The 19,901-nt window shown below is 42.1% G+C and overlaps 1 protein-coding gene across 3 annotated transcripts in view; it reads left to right on the top strand.

Moving 5' to 3' along the window:
• The window catches only part of klhl29 (kelch-like family member 29), a 259,109-nt gene that overhangs the window by 138,516 nt on the left and 100,692 nt on the right, over positions 1-19,901 (top strand). For all 3 annotated transcript variants that reach the window (XM_085381923.1, XM_085381924.1, XM_085381925.1), the window contains one exon: positions 2-538. In XM_085381923.1, the coding sequence (XP_085238049.1) occupies positions 2-538 (537 nt within the window). The remainder of the gene's footprint in view (position 1; positions 539-19,901) is intronic.

Here is a 19,901-nt window from a genome sequence, read left to right as displayed (position 1 = left end):
GCTCCAACCTGGCCTGCACCGGTGGCGGCGGTGAGCCAGCCCAGTCTCCTGTCCCACACCTACGCCCTCCCTCAGCCGCCTTCTTTCAACCACAGCGTGACCGCGCAGTCTCCCATCATAGGAGTGACCCCATCCATCCAGGCGCCGGTGCCCCCGCAACACCCCCTCATGACCGCCCACTTCCAGCTGACGCCGCAGTCGACCCAGCAGCCGCCCTCTATGGTGCTGAGCATGCCCAGCCAGCCTCCGTACGCCTCAGCCCAGCCGACGGTCACACCATCCGCCCTCACTGCCCAGGCCAACCCGGTGGTTCATCCAAACGCTCACAGCATGATTGGCAACGGCCACTTAACCTCTCACCCCAGCCTCATCCAGCCCCACACCCTGCCTCTCACCAACGGACAGGCGGCGGCGGCAGCAGCAGCAGCGCATGGCCAGCAGACGGCTGCCGACAATCAGGACGGTCCCAACGGGCTGCAAATGCTGCGGACGGTTGGGAGCGGGAAGTACGAGTTCAGCGACCCCGGACATCCCAAAGGTAAGCAAGGGCACTGTAAAAACTCTAAAGACGATCTTTTCTTTATGTTTTTTAAAAAAGATTATAAATCCCTTTCTAAAACTTTGAAAGAGTACATCAAAGCAGATTTGTTTGGTCGCTCAGACGAATCCAAGCTAGGAAGGTGGTATTTGGTATTAAATCGGCGTACTCTGGGCTCTCTGCTCCTCGTGACCTCCTGTTATTGTGTGGTGGCGCTGGAATGAAATGCCTAGGCCTCTGCCCTCGGTCTGTATGCCCGGGCTGTTTCAGATGCCAGCAGTCATAAACAAAGCTCCAAACACTCAAGCGAGAGTTGTTACCAGAGCCAGTTCACTTCAAAGCTGATCCAAGGTCACCGAGAACATGGAAGCACCTCAAGCCAGCAGAGAGATCGGTGCTTCCCCCAAAAAATATATAGATATATATCCTGCAAGAAGGCCCTTTACTGTTATTCTTTGCAAAGTAGAAGGTATCTCTGCTCTAAAACATCAGCATCTGTAGATTTGTGCTCTTCCAAGTGTGTCGGGTTAATCTTTCTCACTGCTCCTAGCTGCACTGCAGAAGAGTCCTGCTAAACACGAGGCAGGAAGAGCTTTCAGTCCCTGCCCTCACATCTCCCTAGAAATCTTTTGAAGCCTTGTTGACTTACGCTGTGTTTGTGAAGGTGCTTCACAGCTCCAGCTCGTGCCTGAGACTGCACGCCATAAATTGGTGTTTGCTTTAACCTTGGAGTTTATGACGCAGGGCGCTAGAAACAGATGTTCGCAATTCCCCGACCAATTTTCACATTTAATGAAGCTTTTAATTTAGGTTTAGATTGTTTTCTTTTTCCTGACTCATTTTGATCAATAAAATGTGTGCAAATGAACTTGTAGATTGCAAAAAAGCAATTATTTTGGGGGCTGCCTGTGATACATCGAAATGAGACTGCAGGTAGAATTGGAAATGGATAATTAGATGGGCTCGTTTGCTTGGTCCGGTCTCTATCGAATAAGAGCTTTTTAGCTTCTGCCGTGTTGAATAGACTGTCTCGATCCATTAAGCATCCACATGTCAAAATGGAGTCTTCTAACAGGCCAAAGAAGCTTAATTTTTTGGCAATTATAGTGTTCATACTGATCAGTTTTACAGGAAGGAAATGTGCTGCGAGGCTTTTTTGTTTAACCCAGCTGTGGAAGCACACACTGTTCCTGTTACTGTAATATATTCAGTTTGTGTGGGAACAGTTTTTGTCAGCTCCTCTGTTTCAAAGACAAAAGAGAAACATCCCAGTGTCAATTTGCAGACATCATACACTTTAAATCCTGTGCGGGCCTCTGTGAAGGTCAAACTGTAAATTGAGGCACTTGAATCTCACATCTCCTCAAGCATTTTGTCTGCTTTTTTTTTTAAAGCTCCTGCCTGGCACCGAATAGATATTAGTAAGCATGTCATTGTGGTAATGTCACAAGGACAGTGGAAATAGGTAAAGCGTTGAGCACCAGTAAATTAGCAGCCGTGACGTCTCTTCAGCAGACTCTCTCGGCTGACGAGGGCACTTCACTTCGCTTCTGTAATCCCAACAATGCCATCCCAACCACTCAGCGCCCACTGCGGCTGATCTGTCTTTTTGATTATCTCTATCTGCCACTTCCCCTGTCCCTTTTCGTTCCCCTCCCTCCTTTTAGCATGCTTGAGAAGTCTCAAATTCCAGCCGCTCGCAGGTTTTGGGCTTTTCGTCAATTAACACCACGTATTAGCGTGGCAAGGACACCCACTGTCCTGCTGTAGCGGCATACTGTTAAAATATGGAGGGAAAACTCTCGTGACCTCCGTTCTGGCTTTCTTCTGTTGCAATTATCGAGGACCTGCTGTTAGCATTTTCTGCTTAGGCGGAACACAAAATAGTAAATTAAGTAGTTTGTGGGAATCAAGGAAAGCAGCTTCAGGTTGGTATTCGGCAACTCTAATGGCTGTGGAAAGGATAAGAGTCACGCGTGTGTGCACGGCTATCAGCTTCTGCCCTGATTCCAGGGAAGGAAATGGTTCTTAAACACACGCCTCCTTTTCCAGAAAAGCTGGGATGCTGTGTGAAGTTGAATTAAAACACAATGCAGTCATTTGCAAACCCTAAAAAGGGAACTTTAGATATACAGCATGCATCCAAGAGAAGCATCCGGGGTAATAAGGCTATATTTTTTAAAGCTCACATTGATATAGAAGTATGACTCAATATGAAGTTTTGCATACAAAACACAAATGCTCAAGGTGTCCCCCTCCAGACGCCCGGCATGCGTCCATACTATAGTCAAAGTTGTTGTGGGCAGATCGATCCAAATATTAACAGCAATCAGTATTAACGCTGGTATCGGCATCAGATCATTACTTGCACGATAGGACTGATACTTTGTTCCTGTAAGTATCTGATAAGCGTGTGTTCACTGTGACAGTCCTTTTTTTTTTTTTTAAAAATACTCAAGTATGACAATTTTAGTAAAGGAAGTTGAACCAAACTCCTATAGATAGATACTTTATCCCACAAGGGAAACTTTTGTGTTACAGCAACATGACAAAGAGTAAAAAATAGTACAGTCACAACACAGTGACCCAGTTAAACAAAAGTGCCACAGGCACCCGGTAAGTGGCTTATGCTATTAGGGAGTGCAGGAATTTATACATTTACAGCAGTGATAACAAAACAAAAGTAAAAATGAAGTTAGTTAAAAACAGTAAAAGCAAGACTCTTGTGTAAGAGAGGAGTGCAAATGGCATTAGGAAATATTATGTCCACTATAAATGTATGAAAAACAGCTGCATGAAGGTAAAATACAAAATGTGTGTGGGATCCTATGTCTGACAGGTGTGCTCACCTGTCACAGAATAAAGGGTTATTATACAGCTTCATAGAGAACGTTAGCAATGAAAACCTGAAGCGTTCTTTAAGAGACGGACACATTTACAGTCGAGGTTTCCAAAAGAAAAGCCAGTTTCAAAATACGTGAAAATCTGAAACGTGTTTTGCTGTGTTAGCTCATTATTGTGGACAGTCAGAATCACAGTGACTGAGTGATCATTAAAATGTGTTCAGAATTTTCAAGCTAATGATTAGACCAAAAATATTTATCACGATATACATTTGAAAATTTGCGATAACGATATAACTGACGATATAATTGACACTAGACAAAATACTTTACAACTCCACAACTTTATTAGTGCAAAAAACCCCATCAGTGTATTTTCACTTAAACAAGCAGCTGTTTTTTTGTGTGCATTAAAGTTATATAAAAATTTAACAGTGCAAATTCCTCGCAGACAGTTTAACCAAAAGGCATTTCCAGTGGAAATTGGCTGACATATCCTCAGCATAACCATGTATAATATCCACAAAACTTAAAAAGAGGTTATACACACACAGTACGGTAATGTTATGTTGAAGCACAGTACGTATCACTCCGCGAGGCGCCTGCCTACGATAGCTTTAATGCTCCGACAATCCATCAAGCGGTGCGGCTTCGTAGCTCAGCAAAGTCGTACTAAAACATTTGACAGATTTTCGAGCGCCGTGTACATAAAATCGTTTCCAGGTCAGTAAACACAACCAGAATTCATACATAAGGCACACGGGATTATAAGGGGCTCTGTCAATTTTCAGAAAAATCAAAGGATTGATTTTAAGTGCGCCGTATTTTCCAAACAACACGGTAATAACGACGGCCCGCTAGCACGCACTACCAAAAATAGTGCTTTGTTGTGTACCTGATGGACGAAAGCTAAACCAGTTCCACACCACTGAAGTTGCAGCATTTCTACAAACCAATTCTGGTTCATCGGTTTCATTTAACGATCCACTTTCGCTCTTCTCCTTCTGCGTCGTCGCCATGTGCGTATGTAAACATAGGCACTGCGCATGCGCTTTTAACCCATATTCTATCGCGATATTTCATTTTCCTATCGTTGCCCAAAATTACACCGGTATTACCGTGAACGGTATGATATAGCCCAGCCCTACTAATGATGATCTCATAAATCATAATTCACTGTTTCTGCCCACTTTAGCTTAAAAGTTTGGGTACTGGGATCAGCAGTACTGGCCCTGTATTTACTTGGTATGGGATCGATACCAAAACATGTTGCCCTAAATCCTGCAAGTATCCTTTAGCCTCGGTAACTTCCACCACCGAGGCTAAAGGAACCAGAACCAGCTCTTCTCTGATAACAACCTTCTTCTTTAGGCTGGAGGATGCCACATCTATAATTTATAAAGCAAATAAAACATTTTAACTGCTCATATTATTTCTGTTTTTATTTTTTCTTGTGACATTTTAGCTCGCATGTGTTTACTGATAATGTTTTTGGAGGTTTTCCACCATGCAGTGATCCCTTCTATAGCCTCATGTCTGTTTTTTTTTTCTTGTTGTTTTTTTAAATGTTGTACTGGACAAATTTAAAAAGAAATTCTCTGCTTCAACATTTGAATTGCAAATTATGACACTGCAGCTTTATTTAGATTTCAAAAAGCATCCCAGCATTTTTGGAAATGGTTGTAGAAAACCGCCGCAAATGTCAAAGCGTTCACTTCAATGAAATAATGCCACTTTCCCAAATTTACACATGGTCTTTACTTACTTTGTATTTTTTTAAAAATGAATATTTATGACATTTATTAGAACTAACACACAACAAGTATGCTAATTCACTCATATTTGTTAAAGATCGTGGTAAAAATTTCAGCAAAGGAATTATAAATGAGGTTTCAGAACTTTTGCTGTTTGCCTGACACGCGCAGAATTTGCTTTCCTTTCAGATGTTCAAAGAGTAATGTCATGCAAGCAAAGCACGCGTCAGCCTGGGGAATATGTCCATTCTCATATTGAGAAACCATGCTGTGATCTGTGGTCCGATCCCCAGCTCAGCGTCTCACGTCTGCAGATTTTATAGATGAAATATTGAACACCCAGTTGAAATAGTAAAGCCACTACTTAAAAAGACTGCGTTGCTCTATTTTAAAGAAGTTTAAGCCTCCAGACACAATGCTGGTAAGCACTGATGTGGATTGTGGAGGAGCTGACAGAGCTCTTCCTCCTTAATCCAGCTCCACAACAGGCCTTATGTGCATGTGTGCGCGTGTGTGAATACGCACGTGCCCAACTTCTTGGGCGTGACTGCATGCATGTTTTGTCAGATGTCAGCCTCACAGCCTTAAAGCCAAACACTCCAGTGACAGAAATCACACTCTGTGTTTGATTTGGCTTTGCCTTCAAAGCGAGCAATTTGTCTTCGCTCTGCATCAGTGGGCACATCAACAACTGTCTTCCCCTCTCTCTCCCTCTGCTCCTATGTGTGTGCGTGTCTGCGCGTTAGTCTGCATTTCTGTTTACAGTACGGAGCATACGTGGACGTGACGTACGCTTGTCTTTTTGTGTGTGTGCGGCTGAAGATCCACACAGCGCGTCGCGGCGGCAGCTTTAACTACATCACCTACTGAGATATGCCAGTCACCGGGTTATGATCGGCCTTACCTGGTTTCTGCATCCACAGCAGGGCTTTTTCATAATACCTGCCTGTCATAGCGTACGAATCAAACTCCACACCTTCTTGCCAGTTGTTAATTTCCTTCACACCACCCTCTCCTCGCTTCTTTTTTTCCCTGTCTCCTCTTTGTTTCCCTCAAGTGTGGATTTTATCACAATTGTACCAGAATCTCGCACGGCTTCTCCGCTTTTAATAATCTGTCAACATCTGCATCTTGAGCCTCAGCAGTCACAACTGTTAAGGAAATTTTCTGAAGTGCAGGAATCGGGAGTGACTGACATTATTTATAAAGATAGTAATAAAAAAAAGGAAGAAAATCGGCACACGGAAGGAGGTGAAAGTAAAAAGAGATGCATACAGGAGAGAGAAAGAGAGCGAGTGAGCATGAGGGAGATGCTGGGAGTGGAGTCAGTGTGTGTCTATTGACCAAGTCATTAAAATCGATGGCTGCCCTGATGAATATCAGCCTGGAAAAGCTAGTGCAGAGCTCAGCAGGGATGAACCCGCTCACTGCAAATGTGATTGAGCACCATTTAGAGGCAACTCGTGACTTAAAAAAGAAAAACACATTAATATCAAACAGGAAGCCGTTAGTTTTGAGCCCTGTGTTCAGTGACGTTGTCACTGTTACCCGTGACGACCACTCGAATCATGTGTTTCATGGTGCTTTTTTTGTAGCTTAACAAATGCAGAGACAGCTGTTGGGAGCCATGTTGCGGTCGCGCGGCGCTCTGTCGCTTTTGAAAATATGCTGTTATTGTGGGTAAATGGCTAATGGTAGTGAGCCCACGAAGCACGGTTGCCATATGTGTTTGGGGGCTTTAGCAGAGATTGAAGATCTCACTGAGTGTGCCCTGTATACCGTACACCTCTTTTGTGATGTCAAACATCATTTTAACCTTCCTTCCGCCTCACCAGGCCTTTACATGCACATATGCACGCGAGGGCGTAGCGCAAACAGCTGTAAGTCAGCCTCCTCCACCGTCTCTCGCACACAATCGGCAGGACCCCGGCCTCTTCTCTGCCCAGGAAGTTCATCTTCCAGTCAGCTCACATCAAGCGTAATCTGGGGACCTAGCCGCTCTGGAACTGCTAGTGAATGCAATTAAGATGTCTTGTTGAGTTAAGATCAGAGTTTTACTTTGCTACAGCACGATTGGCCCAGCCTCACAACCGGGGCAGACCCATCTTTCCTCTCGTGTGACCATTTCATCTCCCTTATCTGCCTTATTCATACCATGGGCAGAGTAAGATTTTAATTACGTGTTCGCCTTTGTTTACTTTTGGTCTGAGCATATCGGCACTGCAGCATTACTGTCCACTTGCATATTGGTTCTCTGGCACATTATTGCTGCAATATTGCCACTAAGTAAGGACGTTACAGATCGCCGTATTAGCGAGATAGCGACTGTTTACAAGTCCGGGTTGTGCATGCTGCTGCTGTTTATTCAGGGGAAATAAGTTCCTTGGTTTCCTTAGGCCTTCCCAGGACTCCCAGAAGGTTAGATCCAACCTGACATCCTGTTGTAGCGCTTGATTTGACTTTTTACTGGCTTCTAATGTCAGTGGATGCAATAAAGATGTGTCAGGATCTGTTCACGTGACTGCTCGTCATATTTGTCCACTCGTCTTTGCTCCGTTTACGCAGTAGACTTGAAGCTTTCAGTATTTGCAGCGATGCATAAATATTTATTTTTGAATCAACCGCAAGAACGTACTCCTATCACGACAGACCGCTCAAACCAGTTATTAAAAACACAGCCAGTTTGTGATAGCCGCACCGAGACCATTAATCATAGCGAGCACATTAATTAAACCCTCCCCTCTCCTTTCTCCCCCTGTTTTTCTCCGTCTCGATCTCTCTTTCGTTCGCTGAGGTTCTCCACCCTTACCCGCTAGAAATTCCTGCAAAAAGCGCAACTTTCTCCGAGACAAATATAATGCAAGAGTTGTGGTTTTCGTTAAGATTTCATTTCCCGTTTGCTGACTCAGATCATCGTCCGTGCAACAGTAGCAATTTAATTAAAATCACCGTTGGTGGTGTTGTGCTGGACCGATTATCTTAAAGCTATCCACATCAGGATTAGCTAAAGCAGAACCGGAGTTATTGTGATTCCAAAACAGGCCTAGCTTGGAATATATAATGAATTTGAAAGCTCCTCCTTCTCTTTTTCATGGCATTCCTTAAGTTGAGGTAGCTCTGCTGGAAACTAGAAATGTTCCAAATTATTAATGAGAGAGGAAATTATTCCAGTCACTCTAGGCACATTGTGTGCAGTTATTTCTTTTAAATGAATACATGCAATGCTATGGTGATATGCTTAAAATTAACCTTGGCTCACGAGTCCATATGGGGGCCACGTATTAATGATATTGACTCAAACATCTCATTTTGGAACGCCAGGGGAGTTCTGGAGACCCCTCCTCGTGTGTGCCTGGCAGCAGCCTGACGCTGTCTCTTTAACTTTGCTAAGGATGACATCCATTGAGCTGTCTTAACTGTTTCTAGTACAGCTCCAGCTCTCAGGAGGGAGCCAAAAGAAGAAAAAGGAGGAGAGGAAGCGCGAGGAGAGGAAGCGCGAGGTGAGCGGCGGCAGTGTGTCATAAGCGGCTGGAAGCGAACCTGCTCGCCCTCCTTCTTCCTCTTCCCTCGTTATCGTATTTTAAAGGAGAGATGCCCCGCCAGGCTCTCCATACATTATATCCCCCCACAGTTAATATAGGGACAGTAGATAGCTCATTAAGATTGATCATTCCTCGTCCACCTACTCCATACAGAACGTAACACCAGCTTCATTAATCACAGGGATTTCGAGATAAAGCTCGGCGGCGGTGCATTGGCGGGACCCGAAGCCTGACAAACCTGGCTGCTACATGCATAATCACAGGCGCAGTGCAGCCAAGGAGCCGTCGCCCAGCTCCGTACCACAGTTAGAGGGGGGGGACACCGTATCTACACCTTCCTCTTTTCCTCTGTTCTCTCCTCAACCACCTCAGCTCCTCCCCCTCCCCTCCCACACGGCGTCTTCGTTGCAAATGTCTGTTTCTTTCACTCGGCTCCATTTCCACTCCTGAACACACCCCTCTCACCATGCTGTTGTCTCCCAGTATCATCCCCTGGGTCTCCCACTGCCCTAACATCCTCCTCCTCATATCCTCTTATAGCCTACCCCCCCATCCCAACTCCTTTTTTTCATCAGTTTTCCTCCCTCTCATCTTCCAGCTATTTTGTACCTGTTCTGCGATTTTTCCACTTCCCTCTGTTCTTTGCTTACTCCTCTTACGTTCGATTTGTTAGCCATTTCTCTAATGGCCTTGTTTTATTTTATTTATTTATTTTATCCCAGTAATGCCTCAGTTAGCAAAGCAGCAGAGGACAATTTAAGAGAAGAAGGGATTAAAGAGGAGAGAGCGCAGAGGGGGGAAAAAGCCCAGTAAGCCCAGATTGCTCATTTGCCTCTGACAGCTGGACCGAGTGTCACATGGCTGTTTTCATCTCAAACGCCCAATCAAACTGTCTCTTTCGCCTTATTAGATTAACAAAAAACTTTTGCTTTTGCTCAGAGCCTCAGACGGCTAGTTAAGCACTTTATGTTTCATTTGATGTCTTTATAGATCTTCATGTAAATCATCTAATGCAGCTCGAGGTTAGCACGTAGCTCGTCTGTCAAAGAGGCGAGGGCACGAAAAACTAAAAGCTAAAAGAAGTTTGTGTCCACGCTCTCAAAGACTGTTGTTGTAATCCTGTGCTGATAAATAACCTGAAAATGAACTTAAAAACGTTATGTTTATTCATTATTTAAAATTAAAGGACTTTCAAAAATGTCATATTGTTTATATGACTTTCCTTAACTTGCAACGAACTACAAAATAATATAAAATACCATTAAGTGGAACAGCTGCAAAAAATGCTGAGTGACAGGGTCGTATCCTTGAATCAGAAATCGTCAGTGACTGAATTGAAAAAAATGCCTTTGAATGTTTTTGACACGGCCTCTTTTTTTTTGGTCCCCTGTTTATTTACACTGAGCCTGAAGCTTGTTTTTTTCTAGAGAATTGAAATGCTTGTTGCTTTTGCTTGTTACTCTTCAACAGAAGTGAAATCATTCTGCGTAATTAAAAGTAAGAATACAACAACAGAGAGGGGAAAAAAGCACAAATAAATTATCCGAATACAGTTTTGTGATTATTTGCATTTCTGTACAGTTCGTGTTGTAACTAAAGTGCTGGAGGAAAAAAGTCCTTGCAAGCAGAGAGGCAACCATTTAAATTAATGGTTGAATGGTTAGAATCCTGTAAATAAACAAGCTGTTCAAATTTGTATGCATTATGTATGTAAATTAATGGTTAAACACTGAAAAAGCTTAGCCCAAACAGAATGGATAAATGGCTAAAAGAAAAGCTTAAAATAAAAAATTGTTGTTGAAACATTTTTTTCTATTGTTTTAAATAAGATACAGTTGGTAGTCACGTATACGTCTGTTCCGTTAATTAGCTATAAATCCAAAGAGGCAAAACAAGGACAGGATAGCGTAGGGGGTCGGCAATATTCGAACAAAAACATTTTATGAGTGGTTTTCTTTATTTTACTAAAGATAATTTGTATGGAGCTTTTTAAGTATAAATAGTCTGTCACCATCAATGATGTGTGGAAATAATGAAAATCTTTACCATATATGACTACTCTGCAGTGGGCTGTTTATTATTATTTGATATTTAACTTTGCATTTATGAAATTATTAAACAAATAAAAATATGTTTGTTTTATTAACATCAAAATTGAGCAACTGTGCAGTAGAGGAAAGAAATCTATTAGTGTGCTCACGCCAACTTTGAATGAGTTGCTGTAAAGCTCTACAGCCCACTTTGGGTGCTACCTGCGTTTGTGCAAATAAATTGAAATAAAAGTCGAATACTTTTATAAGAAATATTAGGACTAGCAATCTTAATAGCAAAAAAAAAATGTTTTCCTTTATTAAAAAGCCAATTTTCAGTTAAATTCAGACTGAAGTCCAACAGCAGGTAAAGGATGCTGGTAAACCAGCCACGCTGGTAGTGAAAGCAAACGAATCAATCCACGTGCTGTTAAATTCTCTATTTTCAACAGTTCCTTTTACTTTAGTGTGTGAATGGGTGGATGACTGGATATGTAAAGCGCTTTGAGGTCCTTAGGGACTAGTAAAGCGCTATATAAATACAGGCCATTTACCATTTAGTTCATGGTTACAGGGACTCAAAGGCGTTTATGTGTATTCATCCTTATTAAGCATCGCTGTTTAAATTTGATTTGATTTATTGAGGCTCAGGTTCCAACACATATTTTAGTTATTGATTCTTTTTTTAATTCAGTGTGTAATTTACACAATTTCTCAATTGTAAAACGTAACGAGGAATTTAAAGCAATAAGAACGAACACGTAAAATTTATAATAATTGGTTCAGGTTTTTTGTTTGTTGTTATTTGGTCAAAGTCACGTGAAGCCCCCGCAGGTTCAAAATCCCCAAGTTATTGGAAAAATCACTTCATTGTAAATACTTAGAGACATTTACTCTGTTCATTTAAACCTACAGGCAGCTCTGAATCAACACTTAATCTAACAATTTGGACAGTGAGAGGATTGTGGGAGATAACCCAGGCAGCCATTGGCACAACACACTCACAGTTGTACAGCAAATTTATAGTTATTAATTTATTTTTTAAGAAAGAATTAGGAGGCCAGTTTCAGGCTTGTTTGGAAACTTGTCATATGTACTTGTAGGCTTCATTTCAGGCTTTAGAACATGCACATGCACTGCCTGGGTTTGTGAAGAAGTGTGACACTCTGTTCCTCTAAGCTGTACCATCACGCATTGAGTATTCAGGAGAGGTTTCAAACTTGAACAGTGCCATTTACCAGCTTGAAACTTTCACTGCCCTTGGTTATGGGGGAAGCACATTAATTTGTGTGTAAAGCAGAGCCAACCCGAGTGAGGGTTACACCCTCAAATGGGCTTGAATATCAAGCGCCTCGTATCGCAGGCTTACGTGACGTGACGGGATTAATTGGCAAAAGTCAAATGCTGATGCGTTATCCCGCACATCAGCCTTCAAATAGGCGGTAATACATTATCAATGAGGCCGAGTGTAAACACAGCAGATGTTACCAGGAAGCTAGTCAATAACGGATGTTTCACTCTAATGAGAAGGCGTAATTGCAACGGGGACGAACTCCAGAAACAGCGGCAGATGCGCTGCAACATCTCAGCAAAGAGAAATAAATAAAAGGAAAGGAATCCAGAAGAAGTTCAGCAGCATTAGCCTGCTAATGTTCACCGTGTGCTCCGTTATCTGAGCGGGGAGTTGAAGTTTTTTCCTTACCCAGAAACTTTTAAATGGGCTAGATAATGCATGCGGGGCATCTAATAAATACTAATGACAAGACCAGACATTAGCAAGAATGGCTCCCCTCTCCAAGTCATTATTCAAAAGAGTTAGCAGCAGTCTTAGCATGTAAAGATAAATAATTTGTCTGTGTCTTAGACAAACGATAATGGCCTGCATTGCAATCAAGGGATCTTTGTAGGCTAGTGGGGCTCTGTGTAAGCTTGATAGCCTTCTTTAGCAGTAAGATCGAACACTGTGAGATGCCGAAGCGCGACATTCCCTTATTAGGTCTACCGAATGTTTTTTTTTATTTATTTATTTTTTCCCAGAGGCTGCAGCTCTGAGTTATAGTGTCGATTATTATCATTATTCTACTACAGTGCAGTCTGTGTGCCCGCTCGCAGATACAGCCACTTTTGTCTTATGCAATGCAACTTTCTAGAATGTAGGATTAAAACCATTTTTTTTTAAAGTGTTGCTTTAGAGATTTAAAGTTAGATTACAACTTTACAAGGGCACACCAGCCATACATACTGTAAGCATTCAAGCATGCTGGACACAATCAGAATTTGTGGTGCATTCCAGTCACCTCACAGATTTGTTTTCAATCCCCGGAGAGACAGCAGGTGAAAGGAGGGAGGTGGAAACAGAAAGCGAAGGAGGAGTGAAAGAAAGCAGCGAGGGGAGGGTTGGGTGGAAGAAAAAAAATCTGATGAAATGCGAAGATTACTCGCCTGACTCCACTGTAGGCTGCAGAGGCTCATCCCAGGCGTGCAGTCTGCCGAGAAGACTCCCACATACAACCTAACCCCGCCACTAACCTTTCTGCTTGGACTGCTATGACTTTCACAAAGTTACCCAGTAAACACACATCTTCTGTCTTCAGGGGGAGATGTGACATTTATCTTAAGCTGCACTGGTGGCGTGGGATTTTTTTTTCCTCGTGTTTGTGTGGTTATACTTACTGTCCTGCTGTTTCAGAGGCAACCTGCAAGGAATGTAGCCCAAAGAGGAAAGTAACACCCATGCACAAAGCTTGTAAAGAAGGCCCACGAGCCAAACTCATAAACAAGAGCAAGGTGCGAGACGAGCCGGGACTCTGTCACGCATACGCTGGCATCTGTGCTCAGCCGGTGGAGCCTGCTGGGTCCGGGCTGCAGTCGGGCCAGTGGAGGAGAACTTTAAACTTTTAACGAGTGCTTAAGTGGAGTTTGCACTTTATATAGCGTTTGTACTTCTATATCTGTACTCGGAAAAACGTGAAACAACTTCGCAGCTATTCTTCTAGGGAGCATTTAAAGTGCAGTCATACTATTTTATTTCCCCAATGGCTCCGATTGACTGCCTTTGAAGGAGTTCTTCATCCAGAACTTTGCACTTGTATTGCTGTTATTAGGCCTTACTGTCAAGGCAGCTGAACTTTGGGGTAAAACCTCAGCAACAGTCATTCAACTCGAGCGACGCAATCTTAGTTAGCTTACATCTCGAGGCTGAAAATGTGTAAATAAGGTGAGTAGCTCAGGTTTTGTCATTGACATATTGGGAGATCCCCTAAAATAGTTTTTTATAGTCGCTCTGTTAGAGAGCTCGAGTTGCTTTATGCTACATTCATCTCGCAGGTGCAATACAAGAAAATAAAGTAAGAGACTGAAGAAAGCATTTGAGTGATGAAACGTTTCTTCCACTTACACACTGCTGCATCAAGGTGAACAGGATCAGGTTTTTGGGATTTTATTTCTTAGATTATTGAGAATGCATTTGACAAGACGGAGTGTAGATTTATGTCTATGGTGCAGAATCGGCCTGGCATAGACTCCAGTTTGGCCCACTGGTCGGCTGCTTTGGACTTTAAACTGTATTTTCATGAATTTTCCTGCTTTTCCTGCTGATGAAGACCTCCCCCATGGTCATTCATTACATACGACTAATTAAGCAATAGATTAAAAATGAATTTATTACTGAAATTTTTGCTTCTATGAAAAGCAGATTTTCTGTGAGTTTAACAAAAATGTTCCATTTTATAATTACAGGACAGTCTGGGCAAGGAGCTGTAATTTTATATATTTATTTCTTGCAGTTTAAGCCCAAAGAGTCATTTCATTTATTGCAGCAGCATTTATTTGTATCATGTACAAAAACATACTGCTGACATTGCACCTTTTTCTTATGCTATGGGATCTCAGGGATTGAGTGTAGAGTTAAAACTTAGGGGAGTTTCGCTGCTCCGGCCCACTTAAGATCAAAGTACTCTGTTCGTGGTCGATGATGTGAAATGAGTTTAACGTCCCCGTCCTTTGTCTTCACCTTGGCTCTGTTTGAATTGACCACTGTTTCACTGATGGTTAATTTATGCCACTGTAGTTGCAAAGGTTATTGTGGTTAACTAAAACAAATGTTGTAATTAAAACTACAACATTTAAATAAAGAGTGATAACACATACTGTATTTACATGCTTCAGGTGAACTCTGTTTACCTACAAAAACATTGAGATATGTCACTTCAGCTGATTTTGAATTAGCCTTGTAAAGCTTTCCAGTACATCAAAGTAACTCTGACTAAAAGCACCATTGCTGTTACAGCCTGTGTGCAGCTACATCATAAATAACCTATTAAGCAACATGTCACTCATATTTACAGTTTATACTGAGCAACCCAAGTGTCTCGAATGTTGTTCCAGACTGCATTTAAAAGTATATGTCTGTGTTTATGTAGTCATGCTGCTGGGACCGAGGAGACACCGCACGGCTTAGACAACCGAGGAGTGTTACGCTCACCAGACACTCTAATCGGGAAAGAAAATCACATTAGTGCCATATCTGATGCCTCTTATTTTATCCTCAGACAGACTGCAATGCATGATGGTCCATGGATGCAGTGTAAAGCTTCTATATGCTATTCCTCGGTGTGCCATGGGATGATTTTGTAGTGCGCTATACTGGATGAAACTTGCAGAAGAGATTTCAGACAGATACACAAAAGGGCTGACTCGTCACACAGTGCATTATCTATAGTGAATAAGTGGGCAATTCAAACACAGCCCTGGATTGTGTTAAGGTTCAAAATTGAGGAGGGAGAGTACAAACCACCCATGGTCCAGAAGGTCTTGGTCAAACAATGATTTTAATGAACACACGTGTGGGAAGACACTCTGTACGCAGACAGCCAGTAGTCCTCGACTTAATCAAAGCATAAACAGATATTTTATAGCATCAGGGTTTGATTTACTGACGCCCCTTCATGCGTCACAGATACATTTTATACATAGATCAGATCAACACCACAATGGCTTTTCACCCAGAAAATCATCTTCTATTTTCATGGCTGGTACTTTCCGTTCTTGTCTTAAAGTGAATTGTTCCTCTTTCTTGCCGAGACAACAAGGACGGTTCCTCTTTTACCGAGACACTTTTGCAGTTACAACCAGACATGACTAATCTCTCCTCTAAATAAATTTAACTCATGTGTGTGTGTCACGACCTCACATGCTCTTTCTCAATTCACCTGTTGCACTTCTGACCTTTCACCAGACCAGAGGCTCACTGAGACTATGTGTATGTCTTCTACTAAATAAATGTTTTAATCAAAAACCCCTACTAAAAGCTTAATATGAAATGACCTGATATATAAGTGTTTTGTAAGCATGTATTGCAATTCCTTCTATGTTCTAGTTTTCCCTCAGCATGGATCATCTAGACACTCTCACTAGATGAAGCTTAAGACCATTAATGAACCTGAACATCAACTCAAATAAGCACAGATATGCATTGTGTATAAAATAGTCATAACTGCTTAAGGCCTTCTTAAAGCTATCTGTTACATTGTTAAAGCCTCGTCTTAGCCTGCTGCTCAAAATAACTTCCACTTCTGCAAAACTCTCCAAGCCTATTTCCTGTCCTGTTACTTTTAGCCTTTCTGAAAGACACACTGTTCAACCCCTGAATGCAATATAAACTCCAGATTATATTATTAATGCAATGGTAATGATGACAATTATTTAACACTGTAATGGTGCTGACATATTCAACTTCCACACAGCACACCTTGTTGGTAATGCCTCTGTAATCACCGGCTGTGCTCCCTTCAATCATTACCTGTTAAAGTGCTCAATAAACTGCACTGAGAAAGAGTGTTCATGTATGGGGTATTTTTTTAGTTTTAGGTGGCTCTGCACTGACTTTTAAAAGACAAAATGGTATATTCTGAATGTTTTCTGCCTGTGGGGATAAAAGTTCCACTCTGGTGAAAACTCAGACTTGAGCTGTTGAAATACTAGAGTGGACAGACTACCTGACTTAGGGCCTGAAGACAAGTTTGGTATTTGTTCGAGTCATGATGTCCTTTAAGGTCAAATCTCATTCTCGGTGAGTGCTTGGAACTTTGGCGATCTAGCAGGAGTGACTAAGAGAAACCTGCATTTATGTGACCAAGTGTGACACGTGCACAACTTGGGGAGGGGGTGGACTCGGATGCTCAGTCAACCCTCTCAAGGTGAAGCACAAATGCAACACGGTTTGCACAGATGCTTCCCGAAAGGTTCCATTCATGCCGATATGCAAATGCCGTGTCCAGATGATTCATTTTACCCAATAAGCCTTGTTTTTTTTTTCTCTCCTACCAAGGTTTATGATTCGGGCTAGATAGGACCCTGGTCCTTGCAGCAATTTCTATAATAATAACTTAGCAATTTAATTAAAAGGAAAGATGGAGAAGTGTTGCACACCCACTCAGCTCTAATCAAATCCCCTCTAAGCATACAGTATGTTATCTACACCAGCCAGCAACTCCTCATAAGCACAACATTCTTATTAGGATTATTCTCTCATGACTTTGTCTCGCCTAAAGTCGAGCAAGTGCGCAGATGTGTATTTGTGCGACTGTAAATCTGCATGCGTGCATCTGCATGCGCAAGGCTGCACGAGGGCCTCTTTGCGTGTTTTGCACAATGACAATGTCATCTGTTACGGCGCGGGTGAATTACTCAACCCCGAGCCGAGTTTGACAATGACGTCCTCCGTAATGCTTAAGCAGTATGCTTGCTAATCTGTGATACAGTAGGATGCAGCGTGCTTTTGCATTTTCACATGCTGCTTTAAAAAACAACAAAACGCCCCTCACGTTGGAATTTTGCCTCTTTGGCATTGTGACAAATAAGCCAAGCCACCATTTCAAGGCTTAAGCTTGGACTAAGCTTACAAGCATGTATTTTCCTAAAGGAATTATTATCTCTGTTCCCAAAAGTTTTTGGATTTTCTTGCCTTAAGTTTACAGGATCAAGCTGTGGTGTAAATATAAAGGAAAGTGACAAATGTATTGGAAATTGTGACTTCTGAGACCTCTGGGGTTATGAACCTATTGATCCATCCAAATTGTCCATTCAGGGGCTGTTGTTGTGGAAGAGCTTGGCTGGTGCCTCAATATAAATGTAAATACATCTGCTGAGCAAAACAAAAGAGAACAATGCAGAAAGTTTTAACAGAAAGAAATTTTCTCTACACTGAATATATTCAGCTTGTAATCCTGTAACTGTGAATCATCCCCGCTGCACACCTTTGCCTGCTCCCGGAGGGAAAACACAAAAGCACATGCACCTCCTACTATATGGGAACAGTTAATTTAGCTAATTACTTTATAATTATTACTTAATTCACTGTTCATCACATCTCATTAGCTCATCTTTTTTCCTCGCTCACTTCGTTATGGACTAGTATTCGTCTTGTATAAGGCATTTTGAGTAAAGCAACGAACGCATCAACCAACCAGCATTCAAGTGATGTCGGAAACACGGGAACCGTCAGTTCGGACTGCTTGAAACACACCGGCGAGGAGTGAAAGTATCAAAGAAATCTCTGCTTTCCTGTGACGTCCATGTTGCTGAGATGTGACATTTATGGCGCGGAGCACGGTTCTACGTCACACTGTCACAGCTGGTGTCCTTCAGGTTCAGCGACGAGTTAAGTCGTGGCAGCACGTTGCCTCCGAGTTGTGCGTGTGTTGGCACGTCAGACTTGCTAAAAATCAAACCAAAGCCTTAGTAGGCTTACTTGGGCCCTCCTTTTTTTTTAAGCTGTCATCAGCTCATCCTATATGTCGAGACTTTTTTAAAATATTGAATCTCCAATGGTACGCTGGGATCGATAAGACAAAGCAGGTGGCAGATGTTGTGATATTTTTCCGTCTGTAAAGGGTTAAATATGAAAAGAGTTTTTCTAAGCATGTATAGTTCAGTGGGCGTTTCATTTCTGTGCTGCTTTCTGGAGAAAGAAAGTATGAAGAAAGCACTTTATTAGAGTTAGGACTGCCTCATTAGCAGGTTGGCACCGCACTGTAAAAAAGGGTATTTGAATTGTAGTTGATTTAATCCAATGTTTTAAATGCTTATCACCCAGCATTTTGCTGGTGATATATCCCTGTAGAGGGATGACACACACACACACACATGATAAGAAATATAAATCTATGTACATCTTGGATGGTTTTACACCAGCATTGAAGTTATTACACCTGCTTTGTTGTTGTTGTTTCCTCCTCGAGTCTGTGTGGCCTTCGTGTTATCTGACACGACTGTTTGACAGGTATCGACAGAGCCAGTATTACCTCTGTACCACTGCAAGGTCTTCAGACCTGATTTTGGTGGGGATCAAGATTTCTTGCAATTTTAGAACAGATACTGCAGAGGGTCTCTGAGTTTCTGAGTTTCAGTAGGAAATGAAAATGCGTACCACGAGGTGATTTGTTTGCTCCTTTTAAAATGATTTCAGCTCTCCTTTGAATTATTTTGGAACATAAGTCATGTCCCAGTTAATCCTGTGGTGCATCTGTTGTCGAGCTCACTCTAGTCTCATTAATTGCAAAGGGGAAGATAGATTTGCTTGCTTTATTCTTCTCATTTACCAAAGTGAAATAGAGAAACTTGTCAGGGCTCCCATTTCAAAATCGACTCTTAAATTCGTCGATTTTCACTCTGATACTAATTTGATGGACTGCTTTTTTAACACCAGGAGTATTCCTGCTAAAAATGTGTGCCCTGTTAACTGATGTTTATATCAGCAGAACCTCCCAGTGGTTCTATTTTCTATTACTATGCATATAGTAAAGTAAATAGCAAGAATAGGCTTAAGCTCACAGCAGTTGAGGCAACTACTTCCTCCAAGGAGAACAGAAACCGTCCTCCCATAAAATCTTTTTTTCTTGTAGCTGAAGTAGCTGCATCAGGCAAGGAGGAGATTCTTTGAATTGTAATGTCATAACTGCAGCACTGAATGTAAATGTTAACCTCCTGTGAACTATATCCAGTTTGACTTGAAAGTAGCTGTTCATGTGTTATTTATTCTATTGGCTTCAGAGCTGTGTCACTGGCAACTTTTTCCACATTCTCCTGTGGACAGCAAACAAGAGCACCTTATTAAAAACCAGGGTATGACCGCTTGTCATTTACTGTCCCCCCTCACCTGGCTAATGAGGAAGCCACTACAGCAGCCAGGACCA

This window comes from Rhamphochromis longiceps, linkage group LG15 (genome assembly GCF_057381845.1).
Source record: "Rhamphochromis longiceps isolate RC_006_pf linkage group LG15, R_longiceps_female_GT1.1, whole genome shotgun sequence".
NCBI classification, from domain to species: Eukaryota; Metazoa; Chordata; class Actinopteri; order Cichliformes; family Cichlidae; genus Rhamphochromis; species Rhamphochromis longiceps.
This window is presented reverse-complemented; position numbering and strand designations above follow the sequence as displayed.